At 54.8% G+C, this 17,899-nt stretch overlaps 1 protein-coding gene across 5 annotated transcripts in view; it reads left to right on the forward strand.

Moving 5' to 3' along the window:
- RNF216 (ring finger protein 216) overlaps nt 1-12,772 on the forward strand; it is a 119,264-nt gene extending 106,492 nt beyond the window's left edge. For 4 of the 5 annotated variants that reach the window (XM_059699354.1, XM_059699351.1, XM_059699353.1 and 1 more), the window contains one exon: nt 9,698-9,931. In XM_059699354.1, the coding sequence (XP_059555337.1) occupies nt 9,698-9,916 (219 nt within the window). In that variant the 3' untranslated portion in view covers nt 9,917-9,931. Of the gene's footprint in view, nt 1-9,697; nt 9,932-10,087 lie in introns of those variants that run through there. The other variant, XM_059699359.1, reaches the window with a different exon arrangement.
- Nucleotides 12,773-17,899: the final 5,127 nt, after the last annotated feature.

A 17,899-nucleotide genomic window follows, 5' to 3' on the forward strand; every position in this document is an offset into this window, starting at 1 on the left:
ACACACAAGTGAACAAACATTTGCAATGGGGGGAGGGTTCTCCCGGGACTTGACTGGATCCAAATACGCTGACTCTTCTCTTGGCCGAGTGCGGCTGCGTGAGTGGCGGGGCGCACGCTTCCTGCCTCACTGCGGGAGTTTGTGTTTAGAAGTCACCTGGCAGCCTGGACCCTACCAGTTTGGCAGAATTCCTTAATACAAAACAAAGTCGGTATTGATCATGGGTTTTGGCTACCAGAAACTGCACAGAATTGTTTTCTACAACTTTGTTTTCTGAATGTAGGCGTGTAAAGCATGTTCAGTTCAAATAAAACCCAAGGCTTTTGCAGCCAGTTTGCATTTTGGTGCCGTTATCTCCTGGCTATTGGTGAGGAAACCTACTTACCTTTCCCAAGTCTGCAGTGGATTGGACGTGACCGCCATATGCGTTCATATATTTAATTCTGTAGCCGTTCCCTAAGGCAGACGTGTCATCCCACTTTTACAAATGAATAAACTTGCTGGAGACTGGTCAGTAATGGGTCGGAGGAGGGGTGTCCGTCCCCGGTCATTCATGTGGAGGCCCGGCAGCTTGGAGACCTGGCTGCAGCGGCCCAGGAAGGAAGCACTGTTGCAGCAGTGAGGGGCAGAAGAGTGCTTTGGGGGGGGGCTGATGAGGAAAGGTGGGAACCCACCCTGGAGGAAGATATTCCAGACCTGAGGTTGGTAACTAATTTCTGGCCTCGGCATTTTTTTCCCTTCACTTTTTTTTTTTTTTTTTTAATCCTCACCCAAGGAAATGCTTAGAGAGGAAGAGAGAGAAAGAAACATCAATAGGTTGCCCTCTGTATGTGCCCCAACCAGGAATTTAACCCCCAACCCAGGTATGTGCCCTGACCGGGAATCGAACTAGCAACCTTTCATGCACAGGACAACACTCAACCAACTGAGCCACTCTAGCCAGGCTTTCTTAACTTTTTAAATTTACCTTCTATAAAAAGAAAAAGAATCAAGTGAGCCCTCATGTTGCCCCATCCCCCAGCTCCCACACTTGGCCATAGCATTTTATTTCTAGTCACTGTTTTAAATACCATTGTTGCCTTTACAACTGGGGGGCAGGGCCACTTTCCTGTTATACAGATGATGAAAATGCCATTCAGGTCACTTGGGAAAACCGGATGCAAGTCCAGGTCTTGGACCAGATGTCGGCTCCTTCCCCTCCGAAAGCCTCCATGTCCTGGAGCAAGGTCCCAAGTAAAGATGCTCTCCAATCAGGGTGCCCACGGGGTCCCTGAGACCAGTGAACTGAGTGGGCCTCCACAGGGTGGGACCCTCACGGGACCCCTTCCCCGCTGAGCAAGTTGCAGGTGGTAGAAAGGGGGCTTGGCAGCTCCAAATTGAGTGTCCCTGATGGCATGTGGATGTCACTAGAGGACTTTCCCCAGGAGGACACAGCACGGCTCAGTCCAGTAAGCATGGCGGGTGGGGATGTGTTGTCTTTAGCAAATGCCAGCAGGCCCCGGGCTGAGCACTTAACCCTGAGACCCTGAGAGGAGTCACAATATGGCCACACTCCAGGCTGCCTCAGAGCCCTGGGGAGCTCTGGACAGAAAGGTGTGTGGTGCTGGGCCTCACCCCAGGAGAGACTGCAGAAGGCAGCCCAGAGCCTCCGCCTTTGCTTCTCCCCAGCGCGGTCCAGACCCCAGCTGCACAGCGTGTGCCCCTCCAGGCTGCGCATCACCCCTCCCCCTCGTCCCCCTCCCCCGCAATTTCCTGTTGCAGGGACAGCTGGGGGGGTAAGACTCTGCTGTTGCTCAGCGATCTGCAGTCGATCTGGGAATAATTTGAAACTAAATCCTCGGCTCTTTGGAAGCCTTTTATGAAATCATTGCAAGTTTATTAACAACAGCTGTGGCCACACATGACCTGGATCCCAACCCCCAATATCGCAAGCGGGAAGCAATAGTTGCCTTGCAATTCCCAGTCACCTTTCTAAGGGGAGAAAAAGTCAAATGAAGAAGGAAAGTCGCCCATCTTCCCTCCCTGGTCACAGGAGGCTGGACAGCCGGCAGGCAGGCAGCCAGCCCTGGTGACAGAAATGCTGACGAAAACAGAGGCTCAGGACTGTCCCCAGCTTTGGCAAGACAGCCGTGTGCCCGGGCTGAGTGTCGGTTTTAGGTACTTTCAACCTGTGGCTGGCGGTCGGTGTTAATACCCGAGTGGTAAGTGTTCTCTCTCCCCTCATGCTCTCCTGTCCAGACCCTGCGCCTGGCTGAGCCGCAGGCTTGTTGAAAGACAAGTTAAGGAGTTGGGGTTTGTGGCAGTTTTTTTCTTAATTAGAACCTGTGGTGAGTTCTGCCTCACTTCCTGCCAGCGCTGCATGCCGAGTCGTTACTTGGCAAGGCTGAGCCCGCGTCCACCTCATGCTCCCGCCAGGCCTCGCTCCCCACCCACCTCCCCTGAAGCAGGCGCGCCAGAGTCTCCGTGTCAGGCCAGCACTTTCTGCATCCTGCTGAGCTCAGGAATTCAGGGAAAGGAAGGAAATAAACTCTTCTCCCTCTTAAGATGCAACCCGCTTGGTTCTTTATTTAAAGTGTCCTCCAGCCCTAACTGGTTTGGCTCAGTGGATAGAGCCTCAGCCTGGGGACTGAAGGGTCCTGGGTTCAATTCCCATCAAGGGCACATGCCCAGGTTGCAGGCTCGTTCCCCAGTAAGGGGTGTGCCAGAGGCAGCCGATTAGTGATTCTCATCATTGATGTTTCTGTCTCTCTCTTCCTCTCCCTTCCTCTCTGACATCAATAAGAGTATTTAAATAAATAAATAAAGCATCCTCCAGATCTACTGGCCGGTGAGGTTCCATGTCCCATTCTGCTCTATTGCTTTTCCCGTGCGCGGCCCACTGTGGGTGCTGCACGTGTTCCCGTCACAGTTCTCAGAGTGGCATGCGTGGCTCACTGCTACTCCACCTGGTGTTTTGAGAGCCACCCATCTAGGGACAATGATCGCTCACCAGCGTCTTCCCTCCCACCTCAGCCCAGCCGTGCTTACAGGAATGCTCTGTGGACCTGTTAGAAAGTGTTCACTGAGATTAGGAGGCCAGAAGGGAGGCAGAGAGGAGGCTCACCCAGACCTATGGATCTGTCTTAAAGCTCCAAATTGAGTGTCCCGAGCCAAGGCCAGGGAGACTTGTGCTGGGTGGGGGGTGTCACCCTTGGTGGCCGTTCACCAGGGCTGTTGGGGTGTCCAGCACAGTGAGTACAGACAACTGTCCCTCTCGCCAGGGAGGATGAAGGGGAGCGCAGGTTTCAAGCAGGTTCCGTTTATCCTCCAACCCTATTGAGGGCAGAACAATTGGAGGGGCCCTAATGGCTCACTCCCAGGGCCAGCGGCCTGTGGCTGCCTGCAGAGTCCAGAAGTGACCAGCCACCCCTGGGGCTGTCAGCCCAGAAGGAGCGCCAGGCTCTGCCCTGGTTCTGGTTTCCCTCCACCACAGCCTCGGAGCCCGCTGCTCCTGGGTAGAGGCCCGGCAGCCCTGTGAGGCCTGGAAGGCACTTGGAGAGCCAGCGTGAGGCTGGAGCGGCACACACGGAGGGCCGAGCAGAGAGCCTTTGCGGGGAGCCTCGGGCTTTTTTTATATTTATATATATATTATTGATTTTTTACAGAGAGGAAGGGAGAGGGATAGAGAGTTAGAAACATTGATGAGAGAGAAACATCGATCAGCTGCCTCCTGCACACTCCCTACTGTGGATGTGCCCGCAACCCAGTATGTGCCCTTGATCGGAATCTATCCTGGGACCCTTCCGACCGCAGGCCAACGCTAGCCACTGAGCCAAACCGGTGGGGTAGGCCCAGGGTGCGCTGCGTTCTCGCTGGTGAGGTTAATGTGTCTGAGGATCAAAACCATGGGCTTTTTGTGACAGGAGAAAAGTCTATGGGGCGCCATAATATGTATACAAGTACCTCGGTGGCTTCCTAAGAAAGCCTGTCGGGCAGGGAAATCAGAAGTGTTTGTTCCACGATCGAGGTGGCCAAGAACAGCACCCAGTCAGGGGTGATGGGAAGCTCAGTTGCCATGAGCCAGCAAGTCCTCCCGCCTCGGGTGGGGCCCAGCCTGCACCTGAGGTTTCCAGCTCCCCGAGTCCCCACTCCCACTCCCACTCTGGGGCAGCAGTCTGCTGGCTTCACCTCAGAGGCCTGGTGCCAGGGAGGCCAGTTCAAATGGCTCGTTTTAAGATGGGGGTGGGGAACATCTGGCCACGGGCTGCATAAGACCCGAAAAATCATTTGGTCTGGCCCTGCCAAGATATTAGGGGTGAGTTAATGAAATGTTTGACCAAATATAGCAGGCTAATTTTTTTTTTTTAATATATTTTATTGGTTTTTTACAGAGAGGAAGGGAGAGGGATAGAGAGTCAGAAACATCGATGAGAGAGAAACACCGACCAGCTGCCTCCTGCACACCTCCCACTGGGGATGTGCCCGCAACCCATGTACATGCCCTTGACCGGAATCGAACCTGGGACCCCTGAGTCCGCAGGCCGACGCTCTATCCACTGAGCCAAACCGGTTTCGGCTAGCAGGCTAATTTTTAAGTGGATAATTTTATATAGCCCAGAATTCTGTTATAAATATCCAAATGGCCCTTGGCAGAAATAAGGGTCCCCACCCCTGCTTAAGGGCTGGCACATGCACTTTTATGTGAGATGACCCCAAGAAAGTAAGATTTCCCAAAAGCTTTCCAGGGACATGGCCCCTTCTCAGCTGCATTGGTTGTTTATCTCCTTGGGGTGTTTGTTTTGCCCTACTCTGCATTTAATGGCGAAAGGAGATTTCAGAGTTCTGTCCATTCCAGAAAGAAAAAACCCTCTTGTATTTCAAGATGGGAAAGATACACTCTTTCTAGAACAAAGCAGGGCCTAAAAATAGTCACCTCTGACAGTGATGAGGGCTGGCGGGCAGGGTTCCTGGTCTCCAGGCTCCCTGCTCCAGAAGCTCCCGTTCAGAAGCCTGTAGTTTGTGTGGGGAAGAGCTCAGGCTCTGAGACTGGGCCTCGGTTTCCTCATCTGCAGTGTGGGCATTAATTACTAGTACTTAACACGGGGAGTTAGGAAGGTTACTTCTGTGTGAGGTGCTTAGATTAAGAGCTGGCTCACAGCCCTCCAGCTCGCCTGGATTTCCTGTGAGTGACTCAGCCCCTGCAGGACAATGAATTCTGTGATCCCGGCGCACCTGGCCCGCACATCTTCTTTCCTCCCATTGTTCTCCATGTCCAGCAGCCTGGGTGTGTCCTAGATTTGCAGAATGGCAAGCCTTTTCCACAAATGCCCTTATTTACTGTGAATGATGGCCATGGGTGCCTAGAATGCTTCCCGAGGAAGCTTCCCTCTAAGAGCGCTTCGGTGCCTCGTCTGTCACTCAACCCCAAACCCAGGAAGTATTCTGATAGGAGCCAGTCTTCATGTTTTATCTCAAAATAACCCTATACTTACCTTCTCTTTTCTTAAAATATTAATTTTTTTAATTGTAGAAAAATACATATAAAATAAAACTTGCTGCCGAACCAGTTTGGCTCAGTGGATAGAGCGTCGGCCTGCGGACTCAGGGGTCCCAGGTTCGATTCTGGTCAAGGGCATGTACCTTGGTTGCGGGCACATCCCCACTGGGGGGCGTGCAGGAGGCAGCTGATCGATCTCTCTCATTGATGTTTCTGGCTCTCTATCCCTCTCCCTTTTCTGTAAAAAATCAATAAAATATATTTTAAAAAATAAATAAATAAAACTTGCTATTTTAAAAGTATACAGTTCAGTCTGTCTTCACTCTTGAGGAATTTAAAATGCTTATGAGAAGCTGCTTGTGGAAAGAATTTACATCCCAATGAAATAAGAAATCTTCCCTTTATAATCTAAAATATTTGGCTGAAACTATAATTTAAAAAATATATATGTTAGGCAGTGTTTGGGGTTTTTTTTTTAATCTGATTATTAAAGAGACTGAAAAAGATGGAGCGGGGGGTGGGGGGGCAGGAGAGAGAGAGAGAGAGAAACATTGATGTGAAACACACATCAATTGGTTGCCTCCCACAATTGCAGAGCAAACCTGCAACCCAAGTATGTGTCCTTGACCAGGAATTGAACTCTCAACCTGGGGGGCCGGGGTTGTGGGGTGGAAGGCAACTTTCTAACCATGGAGCAACACTGGCCAGGGCTGTTAGGCACTGTTTTAGTTCTTAGTTTCTAAACACAGTGTCCTGTGATTCCAACCAGTTGGAGAAAGTTGAAATCTGAAACTCCTGACCCATATTCTAGGTGTAAATGACAATTTACTCATTATTTATGCTAACAATCACTGATCAAAATAGGTGAGTGCTGACATTTTCTGGTGAAATACAGACTGAATTCAGACTCTAAGGGCACTGCCTACTGGGGGAAGGACAGGACTTAAGGACAAATGCCCTTGAGTGCACTCACCAGATCTGGAGTGATCAGAGCAAAGGAAGGAAGGGGAGCGCTCCGGTGGCTCTCTTCAAAAGAAGAACTTCTGGGCTCCTTGTCCCCTCCGCCAGGGAGCGTCTCCATGGCAGCCGGAGCACCTGCCGCCCTGCCCTCCCGAAGCTGGCAGATCCGCATCAAGAAGCTCAGTTCACACTCACCTCTGCAAGGGCCCCAGACCCACCTGAGGGAACCCTTAAACTGCATCTGTTCAGGTGGAGCTTCCACCAGGAGCATGGGATTAGCACAGGAAACGCGTCGATAAATAAAATCAGGCAGGTGCCTCTCAGCAGTGAGAGGGGCCCTGGCATCTCTCTTGCCCTCATTCTTCACTTACCCTGACAGAACTCTTCTCTGCTGCGCATCCAGCGCAGGGCCTGATGTATACTGAACTCTCAATACTGGCTTTTTTTTTTTTAAATTGATTTAAGAAAGAAAGTAAGGGAGAAGGAGGGAGAGAGAGAGAGAAACATCAATGTGAGAGAAACAGACCAGTTGCCTCCCACACTGTGGATCGAACGCACAACTGGGTATGTGCCCTGACTGGGAATCTGACCGGTGACCTTTCGGTGCATAGGATGATGCCCAACTAACGGAGCCACGCTGGCCAGGGCTCTCAGCACTGACCCTGGAAAGAAGCAGTGCATACACCCTTCAGATTTTCCCCCCAAGTCAGCAGTGGGACAGGGACACCTTCACAGACCTCCGAATTTCCTCCAGGAAAGCTACTTGAGTGATGCCGTAGAACAGTTTAAAGCATTTGCCATAACTTGGAACAACTTTCTCTGGGTCCTCAGTTTCTGTGTTATAAGGAAGCTGGAATGGGGATTTCTAAGATGCCTTCTGTGCTGTCAGAGGCCTTGAGCCTTCCTCTGGGGACTGATGGGCATAAGCACATTTAGGTGATGTGGTCGAAATAGGGACTTGGTGGTGGTGGTGGTGATGGTGAAGGTGGTACTGGTGGTGGTGATGGTGGTGGTGAAGGTAGTACTAGTGATGGTGGTGATGGTGGTGAAGGTAGTATTAGTGATGGTGGTGATGGTGAAGGTAGTACTGGTGGTGGTGGTGAAGGTAGTACTAATAGTTATAATTAATAAATGACCAGTCAAGAAGCCTGTCACTTGTACCTAAAGAAGCCACTGAGAGAAATGTTGGGGGCATCTCCCAATCTGTACCATTTTTTCTCGAAACTTCTCATCTTTCTGAACTCTAGCCTGCCGTCTGTCAGACTTTCCTACCTTTAATCATGAGCGCTTGCCTCGTGCTGAGTCCTTCACACACTGGGGCTCATCCGTCCTTCCAGCAGCCAGTTTTCCATGAGGGGCTGAGACGCGGGTGCTCAGCAGCTCGCCCCGGGTTACCTGTTGCGAGGTGTAGGCACTGCACTCCTGCTTCCCTTCGCCTTCACCACTTCCCTCTGGCACCAAAGTAGAGGTTTGCCAGCTCCTAGTCTGGATACCTGGTAGAACTTACCTTGACATTCACATGAAGGCCTCAGTCTGTCCACCAGCCCCTGATTACTTTGTGTTGACTGGCTTAGTGAATACCTGTAGAGCAGTAAGTTCCTCGTTTAGTGTGTTCTCAGAGAGGCGGGGTGACCGCATCTTGGATTTTTTTAGCGTTTTTATGCATTACCCGGGGGTGGACATGACACCCACCAGCATTCCTCCAGGACATGCGATTCTCTTATGTGCTCAAGCACATGGCAGCGTCCGAAATGCATGATGGGGTCTTAACCTTTGTCACGCCTCCTCTTCCCCTTGCCTTGCTCAGCACAGCTGGCCAGGGGAGGCTGGGTGTCTAATGATAAGGATTTTCAAATGTCGGAGTGGGAAAGAGTCCTTGAGACCACTGAGTCCAGACCATCATTTGAGGCCTGGAGAATGGAAGCGCAGTTCAGTGAGGCGCCCACTGCTGCCCACAGAGCCCAATCTCCAGGGGCTCTGTCCTAAAAGCTCTTATCTGCAAAGAAAGGGACAATATTATGTAGCTGTTCACTCATTCCATCCGTCTCGCTGTTGACCAGAAGGTGAACCAGTAAACGTAGAACAGTGTCTAGCACAGCGCAGGTGTCTGACACGCTGACTGAGTGAAAGCATCAGGGGCTCGTGACTACCTGGCGACCTCACGAACTGCTGTCTTGGCCGGGACATTAAAACCACGCGGAGTGAATCTGCGAACCGTCCACTGCTCAGCCCCACCAGGCGCTGCCACACTCCTCTGGGCCTGGGACTCCCAGGGTCCTTCCCAGCTCGTCCTCCGCTCTGTGACTCCACCCACATCTGAGACGTTGCATGGGAGGCTCAGCCGGTCAGAGCCTCAGGTCGGCGTGGAAAATGCAGACTTACCACTGACACTGCTCCCCCCAGAGCACACCCAGCCGGAGGAAACACGGTGTCCAGCAGGCTCTTGAAGCACCAAAGCTCCTGCCCCACGTTGGGCACCACTGCCCTTCCCTGCACGTCTCCAGCTTGGCTGCTCTTAACTCCTAGAGCCACAGCTGGAAGACCCAAAACAGACCAGGCCTGCCGGTCACTCAGTGTAAGCGTGCAGCTGATGCGGCCAGCAGGGTCCTGCCCTGCTCCGCACCCTGCCCAGAGCCCCTCTGGCTCCTGCGCCCAGGCTGGGTAATCCAAGTCTGAAGTGCCAGTCAGCATAGCCGGTCCACCAGGTGTTGAGTTTGGGAAGGGGCATGGCAGGGTCTGTTCTGAACCTGCTGTGCCCTTCCTCCTGCACTGAGACCTGGCCCGGGCTTCACTGGCGGGTGCTGCTGCTTCCACAGCCCACCAGCCGCCGAGGCACTAAGGGCTGGCTTCAGGGCTCGAGGGCCTGAGCAGACATTAGTGCAGCCCACGCAGGGAGGGAGCCAGCCAGGCTGCTGGGCTCAGAGGCTATAAGCTCGGGATCATCGGGCACTGCCCACCCAGCCTTACGAGCTTCCCCAACCCCCCGAGCTGCATGAGACAGGACCTCCCTCTGCTTACCTGTAGCTGAGTGAACAAAGCAGGCTGGGCCCAGCCCCAGGCCCCCTGCCCTGAAGCCTCCCGTGGTGAAGGAGGGTTCTCCGGGAGCTGGGAAGGAGTGACATGAAGGCCCACTGGTCAGCAGCAGATTTCTGGCTTCACCCATTGCTGACCAGCACTAACTGGCGTCCCAGTGTCCCGGTGGGGCCTCCACACTGCATGCAGCTGGTGGGGAGCCAGCTTATCACCTTGTTGTTCTTCTAGGAAGATGATGAGAAGCTAATTGAGGAAATCCAGAAGGAAGCCGAAGAGGAACAGAAAAGAAAGAACGGAGGCAAGTGCTTCTCCCCCTTCCCCTCCACAGGCCCTGCCTGGCCAGGGCCACCCGGGAATTTGGTCTCAGGTGGCTGTAGACACACTTCATCCCGTCCTGCTCCCTGTGGGAAGCCCGAGAGCTTAGATACAGTTTCAGCGCCTCCTTGATGGCAGGCAGGTCCCAAGGGGTAGGTTGCAGCTTAAGAACAAGGAGCAGCCAAACCAGACTAAGGCAGCAGGCCCACCCTGAGGCCACAGAGCATGACATGGCTTCCTGTGAGGGCCTCCAGGCCCTGGCTCTAAAGGGGAGTCTCAGCTCAGCCTCTTTTCTCTCCTCAGAAAACACCTTCAAGCGCATCGGGCCCCCCTTGGAGAAGCCGCCAGAGAAAGTCCAGAGGATGGAAGCCCTGCCGAGGCCCGTCCCGCAGAACCTGCACCAGCCGCCGATCCCCGCCTACGCTTTCGTGCACCCCCCCTTCGCCCTGCCCCCCGTGCGGCCCATGTTCAACAACTTCCCCCTCAACATGGGTCCCATCCCGGCACCCTACGTGCCGCCTCTGCCCAATGTGCGGGTCAACTACGAGTTTGCCCCCGTCCACCTGCCCCTGGAGCACAACCTGCCCATGCACTTTGGCCCCCAGCCGCGCCATCGCTTCTGACGCCCTCGCCCTGCCCCTCGGCGCCCCACTGAGCAGCGTGTGCAGGCGGGGCTTGGTGAGATCCCTGTCCACCCCGCGGCCAGTGGCTGTGCCAGGCTCTCTAGGTAGGGATGATGGGCTTGACTCCTAAAAGCGAGTGGCTGGCGGGCTACTTCTTGCTGACCAGAGCTCGGGGCAGCCACACCCCCTTCCGAAGAGGTCTGCCATCCTGGCAGCCAGTGCAATGGCCCCTGGTGCAGGTGGTCACCTCTGCTCCGTTACTGCTCCCTGCAGAGAGAGACAGGGGAAGGTTTGCCTCCATCCCCTCGTCACCAGACAACAGGCGTCTTGATGAGAAACCACATAGGCCTTCCTCGCCACAGCTGTCAGGTTCCTAATAAAGCTGAAGCAACAAGTAGTGCCGTTTGGAGAGAGGTGAGAGTCGTGTCCCAGGCCAGTGCCGCAGCACCCCCTTGCACTGGGGCCCCAGAATGAGGCGCTCTGAGCCGGCTGGACCCCGTGAAGAGGCTAGAGCAGTGGCCACAGGCCCAAGAGCACCATACAAGGTGGGGGAGCTACAGACCATGTCCCCCACGTCCAGAACCCCAGGGCGCCACCTTGGCGACAGCTCAGAGGTCTGTCCTCTCCTCTCGGCCTGCTCAGGTGAGACCATCGTGCTGTGGGTTCTGTTCTGTGACTTAGCTAAAATGTTCGCATTTGCTACGTTGCATTTACTGTTTTCCGTGGCCCACTAGTCGCCCGCAGTCCCCGGGAAGTCACCTTATCCCAGGTCAGGCAGCCGGACGGCCCTGAGACTCTGCCAAATGGAAGGCCTTTTTGGGGCAGCAGTTCCCGGGGAGCCTTCTCAGTCAGCAGCCAGGCGGGAGCAGCTCCCCTGAGGCTCGGGGGGCGGTGGGTTTCTCCAGGGGGACAGAGGCCCCAGCTTGTGCTCAGTACCCGCCCAAGGTGCTGCCCCGCCAGGTGCTCAGCAGGCCTAGCCGCTGCCCTGTCCTGAGGTTCGTTGAGGCTCTGGGGTCCCTGCTTGTCCTCACCCCAGCCGTGTGCAGAGCGGAGGCCTCCGCTGGGGCCAAGCCTGCCTGGCTCCCTGTGTTGGTCCAGTTTCCACTGCTGTGTCTGATGTCGGGGCGTTCCCAGAAGTTCAGAGGGCACCACAGGCCTCAGAGAGGAGGGGAGCCGATGACCCTCCCTGTCCCTGTTCCAGAGGCTGCGCCGCCCAGGCCTGCTCACCGCGGCAGGACGCGAGCAGCACTGCGTGTGGCCACCTGCTGCCTTCCGCCTCTCAGATGTTTCCAGAATTAGAACGGATAAGTGTGCTAAGCTGCCCCGCACTGCCCTTCCTCAGGGGAGGCTGTGCAGGCAGCCGGGCACCTGGGCATGAGGTGGGACCCATGAGGACAGGCCTGCATTGGTCTCCGCTGCCGGGGGCTACCTGCACCTTGGTGCCAACCTGAATGGCAGTGACAGGACCTGAGAAAGCATGTGCCCTCTGCTTTCTTCCCCAAAGGGGGTTCTCTAAGAACAGTGAGCCCCCAACAGACATCCCGCCCGTGGGAAGGGTGAGCCCATGCACTGCCCTGCCCCGCTAGTGACAGCGCTCACCCTGGCCTCCTAGGCCTGAGTGGGTTCATTCCACCTCTGGCCCACAGCGGGCTCTGTGGCTCCATGGAGGGCCTGGGGCAGGTAGCACGTGCCTGTCACTGCCATCCAGCAAGTTCCCAGGGACCTGGCTTGCAACAAGCAGAGTAATGGCCCCCCCAGGCCAACCTGAGAACCTGTCCTTGGAGAATTCTGGCTGTTGCTCACCCACCCACCCACCTGGCTCCCCGGGAGGCATTCCTGCCAGTGGGGCTCACAGGTCATGAGTTCAACCCTGTTTGACCCTCTAGATACCTCAGGGCCCTGAAGGCAGGACCTGGATCCCGGGTCCTCAAGAAGCTGTCCTGCTAGTGATGGGGTTTGGGCCAGAGATGGGGCCGGAATCATCTGACAAGCCAGTGGCTGCAAGATGCAAGTGACAGGAACCCACAGAGATCAGCCCCTTTCCGGGGACCAAGCAGGATGCTCAGCGGCGCCTGACACCTTCCCCTCTGGGCCGCGTGCTCCCAGAGCCAGATACCGCCCAGCGACAGTCCCGCTCCACTTGCCTTAAAACTGGAGAGAGGAATCTAGTATTTGCACTTCGCAAAGGATTTTAAAACTTAAAAGTGCATGGCCTGTCACTTTATAAAAATAGCAGAAATGATTACTAAATGTTTTCTTTACTTTCTGGTAGTAAAAACATAAAATAACCCTGTTTTAATTACTATGTACAGAGTCTGTATCATATGTACCTTGGACTTTTGTAAATAAATGTTTGTGCACACTCCCCTCTGGTTTTGTTTCTTTGCATGGCCCCACTGCTCCCATGAAACCACAGGGTCCCCAGATTCCTGGGGTGAGTGATCTCAGCACCAGTCCACAGGGGTCGGCCGGATCTGATCCCAGTGCAGCAGCCGCTGGGGAGGAAGCTCTTCCCTCCTCCCCTGCCCGGGAGAGAAGTGGACCGGGTTGGGCACAAGTGGCTTATTTTTTTTTTTTGGCACAAAATGTCCTTTGAGAAATTGTGGTCAGCCCCTCCTCCAGGCTGCTGCAGCAGATGCCCCCCCCCCCCCCCCCCCGAGCCACTTGCAGAAGCTCCGCCCCACCTCTCTGAAGGTTGGGTGAGAATGGGAGAACCCTCACCCTCCGAGTCTGGAGACAAGCTGCAGAGCAGAGGGCGCCCACCCGGCAGAGGAGCCCAGCATTGGGTCCTGCCTTACGGCTGGAGGGCCTCTTCCCTGCCACTGGCCCCTTCACAGCACCTCCTGTTGGGTTCCAGGCTCCCACCTGCAGGAATCGGCCCCAGGTCCTGGAGGGCATTCTGGGCACAGGTGGGAGCTCAAAACTTTAATAAAACAGGGCTATCCCTCTCCTGCTGTTTGCAACATTTTATTGAATGATTCTTTTATTTATTTATTTTTGTATGTCTGAAAAAAGTACAGCTGACCCTTGAGCAATGCAGTAAGGGGGCGTCAACCGCCACACAGTCGGGAACCGAATCTCACTCCAGTCGCCCCCTCATCAAGTGCCTGGATTCCCAGCACCAGTGGCCCGTAAACACGCAGGTTCAAATTGAGAGGGTCCATGGAAAGAAATCCTCGCATAGGTGGGCCGCACCGTTCAAACCGCGCTGTTGGAGGGTCACCTGTGTTCTGAGATAAATCCTCCCATGGGATCGGTGCGTTTTAAAGTTACCTGTGCTGCCTAGTCCTTGTTCCTGGGCATGTTGCACATTTGCAGCAATATCAGAGCCTCTACAGTTTCAATCATTTAACAACGGAGCCAGAGCTGCCATCCTGCAGGAACCACCTTGGTTACCTGAGGCCTCAAATCTTTGGAATTTTAAAATGCCTAAAACGACCTTTGGACTGGGCCCAGGGCGACACTGTGTCCCAAAGAATTGTGCAAAGATACAAGGAAGCAGATTCGCTTACCTGACGGGCAGCTGAAACTTGGGGACACTTCATTAACATCACTGTTAGCCTGCCTGCACCTGAGCAACACCTTCCTTCTCTGGGTGACTGTCCCCTCCCCTTCTCCTGAGTGCTCCTTGCTTTGTCTCCTAATCCGAACACTCTCTGGGCTTCCGCCTGAATTAGTCATTCTTGCGTAGCTGTTCTCACTGATTTCAAATAGAGGCTGGTTGCCTCTCGCTTGAAAAGGCCGTTTTAGTTTTAAAGTGATGGCTCTTTTCCTAAACTGCTACAATCTTTCTTCATCCACGTAACAGTCACACGTACCAGCTGGCATGCTGCAACTCCAGACCTGCACAGGGGCTCGGGCCTTTGTTCTTACAAAAATAATTTCAGACCTTGCCCTGCAACCCGCTCTCTGCCTTCCTCTCCAGGTCTGCGGCTCTGAAATAGCTCTGATCTGTCCTTTCTAGGCCTTCTGTGAGATTTTTTTTAATCCTCCCCAAGGATATTTTTCCACTGATTTTTTTTTTTTTACATATATTTCATTGATTTTTTTACAGAGAGGAAGGGAGAGGGATAGAGAGTTAGAAACATCGATGAGAGAAAAACATCGATCAGCTGCCTCCTGCACGCTCTCTACTGGGGATGTGCCCGCAACCAAGGTACATGTCCTTGACCGGAATCGAACCTGGGACCCTTGAGTCCGCAGGCCAACATTCTATCCACTGAGCCAAACCGGCCAGGGCTCCACTGATGTTTTATAAGGAACTTCTTTTTATATTATTGATTTCAGAGAGGAAGAGAGAAACAATGATGAGAGAGAATCGTTGATCGGCTGCCTCCTGCACACCCCCTACTGGGGATCCAGCCCACAACCTGGGCATGTGCCCTTGACCAGAATCAAACACGGGACCCTTCTGTCAGTCCATAGGCCGATGCTCTATCCACTGAGCCAAACCGACTAGGGTTTTGTTTTTTTTTTAAGTGAATTAAATTTGTTGTTGTTAATCCTCACCCAAGGATATTTTTCCATTGATTTTTTTAGAGAGAGTGGGAGAGGGAAAGACAGAAATATCGATGTGAGAGAAACACATTGTTGCCCCCTGCACACCCTGAACAGGGCCTGGGCCGGGGAGTGGACGAAAGGGGCCACGTGCTAACCTGACAGTTCAGGGGAGGCCTGCGTGGCGGTCTTGCGGACTCTAAGACCTAAAGTCACCACAAGGATGGCCTGAAATTAAACTTGAACTAAAAGCAGTTGTGGTGGGTAGTCACCTCACCTAGGCCGGTATCTTCCCTGACAAGGTCACCTTTACCTAACTGAGCATCTACGATAACACACCCTTGAAATGTCAGGGTAACTTGTAACTTCCCTTTTTTCCTGACCCCCCAGGCCTGGGCGCCAGGACAGAGAGCATAAATTCCTTCATTGTTATTGTTACCATGTTAATTGTTGACTGTTACCCACCTAAGTGATGTGTCTATTATCTTACTTTTTATTCAGTCCTAGAGGTTTCTCCGCTTTGCTTTCTCCCGCCTCTCTAATCTGTCACCAGTGGATTTCTTGTAACCCACCTACATCTCCTCCTCTGACTGCAGTGTATAAAAATAGGTGAGAAACCTCCATTCTCCGGAGCACTATCCCAATCCGTTTTGATATTGCTTCCTGGCAATTGTCGACAGTTTGGCTCAAATAAACTCACAAAAATTCTTTACAGGTTTGAATCTTTTTACATTAACAAGAGGAGCCTGCAACCAAGGTACGTGCCCTTGACCAGAATCGAACTCAGGACCCTTTGGTCCGCAGGCCGACGCTCTATCCAATGGGCAAACCGGCTGGGGCCTGTGAGATTTCTGTGTGTAGAATGGCCACAAGTTACTCTGCATTCCCCGCTGCGGGAATTCACATGCTTCCATGTGCGCCCCACCCCGCACACCTCCACCTGCACGAGAATCAGAGGATTGGGGGCATTTTGATGACGTTACCGGGTTCCTCCCTGCAAAGCCTCGCGAGAGCTGAGCGCTCTGCCCGCGGGCACCGGAGGGCTGCCCGCCGCCTGAGGTCCCCCCCCGCCACCTCCTGGAGGCATCGCCCGTGTCTTCACCCCTTTCTCCAGCTCCAGCGGCGTCAGGTCAGGAGCACTTGTGATTGTACCGCCCCAGCCCCAGCGTCCACCCTTACAAGTACCGCTTTTAGATACACAGTTGCCACTTATAAATGTTTTAAAATTTGAAAACAGAGAAAAGTATCAAGAAAGAGGAGTGCTTCGTTGGATAAAGGTGACCATTGCTAGACCTGGCCGGTGGCCCAGCTGGTCCGAGCATCATCCCGTGAACCACAAGGTAGCGGGTTTGGTTCAAGGTGAGCAGCCATTGATGTTCCCGCATCTCGCTCTCGCCTCAGGTGAGGATTTAGTCTGTAACTGCTGGTAAGTTTTTTTTGCTGATAGTTTGCATTTCCTTCCTGTGTGGTTTTTCCTATGATGATACAATACGTTTCACAAAACTGGGAAGCCAGGTGTGCGGGCCTCATCCTCACGCAGCCTCAGCGAGGCGGGTGTTAACTAGCTCCCGCCAGACTCCCCAGCAGCCTTCTCAACATCCCTTTCTCGTGCGCGCCTACCTCCCCACCCGCGGCCGCCTCCCCACCCGCGGCCGCCTCCCCACCCGCGGCCGCCTCCCCACCCGCGGCCGCCTCCCCACCCGCGGCCGCCTCCCCACCCGCATCCGCCTCCCCACCCGCGGCCGCCTCCCCACCCGCATCCGCCTCCCCACCCGCGGCCGCCTCCCCACCCGCGGCCGCCTCCCCACCCGCATCCGCCTCCCCACCCGCGGCCGCCTCCCCACCCGCGGCCGCCTCCCCACCCGCATCCGCCTCCCCACCCGCGGCCGCCTCCCCACCCGCGTCTTCCCTCTCGCGCAGGGTTCAGTGGGTGAACCATTTTCTGTAGTCGCCTCCTCTCCATCAGCACATTGTGGCTTGACCATGAAGGTGCCCGTTAAAACCCTCAGGAGAGGGCGTGGGCCAGCAGTCAGTGGTCAGGGAAAGTCCGCCCAGGCTGTCCAGGGCTGTGGTATCCAGAATCTTCCCCGTGGGCTTTGTGTGTGTGCAGACCCCCAGCTCTGCGCCTCCCCCCACAAACGTAACCGCGCCTTCACCCTGTAACCCCGACTTCCCGCTGCACAGGGGGTAAACCCAGTGATAGTAAGTGCCGGCCTGGGCGGGCAGGTGAGGATGAGGAGGGAGAAATGTGCCGTAGCTCCCTTCTCGCTGCCCTTAGAACCCTCCCAGGACCCGCTCAGCCCTTGAGCGTCCGCAGGCTGTGGTCCCTCAGCACTGCGGGCGGCTCCTTGGGGACAAAGTGCTTGTCCCCCTGTTGCGTCTGAGACTGCACCAGCCCCACACAGGACTCTTGAGCGTGGAGGCCATGCCCACGCCCTGCACACGGTGCACATCTGTCCACACACCTGAGCACACACCGCTGACCGGCACAAGCCTGGGCTGGACCCGCAGAAGGCGCCGTTCAGCATAGGTGCGAGCGCCTCCCCCATAAGCCTGCGCCTCCTCCCCCCCCCGCCCCCCACCCCGGACCCACAGCCTCCCAACGCGCAGGAGCCATTTCTGCAGAACTAACGGTAGTCAGTACCTGCCTCGGGGATGTAAGAGGGGACCCTGGGGACATCCCCGGACAGGCCATTTCTGCCCCTGGCACCGCAGGGAGCTACCTCACCCCGCAGGATGTACAAGTGCCCGACTGGGGTCCCCACCCCAAACGAACCCCTTCCCGCCGCTCCCCATCCCCAGGCCTGGAACGCGCAGCTGTTCCTTCCACGTCACTGAGCCGCTCCTGGCCTCCAGCCCGGCTTTAACGGGCGCGGGTTGGCCGCCAGGACACAGCTGGAGGCCCAGCATCCCTTTGTAGCCCCCATCTGCTCCTGTCAATCTCGAGACTCCCCCAGGGACCACCAATCACAGCGCAGGCATCTCAGTTTCGTCA

This window comes from Myotis daubentonii, chromosome 5 (assembly GCF_963259705.1).
Source record: "Myotis daubentonii chromosome 5, mMyoDau2.1, whole genome shotgun sequence".
NCBI lineage: Eukaryota > Metazoa > Chordata > Mammalia > Chiroptera > Vespertilionidae > Myotis > Myotis daubentonii.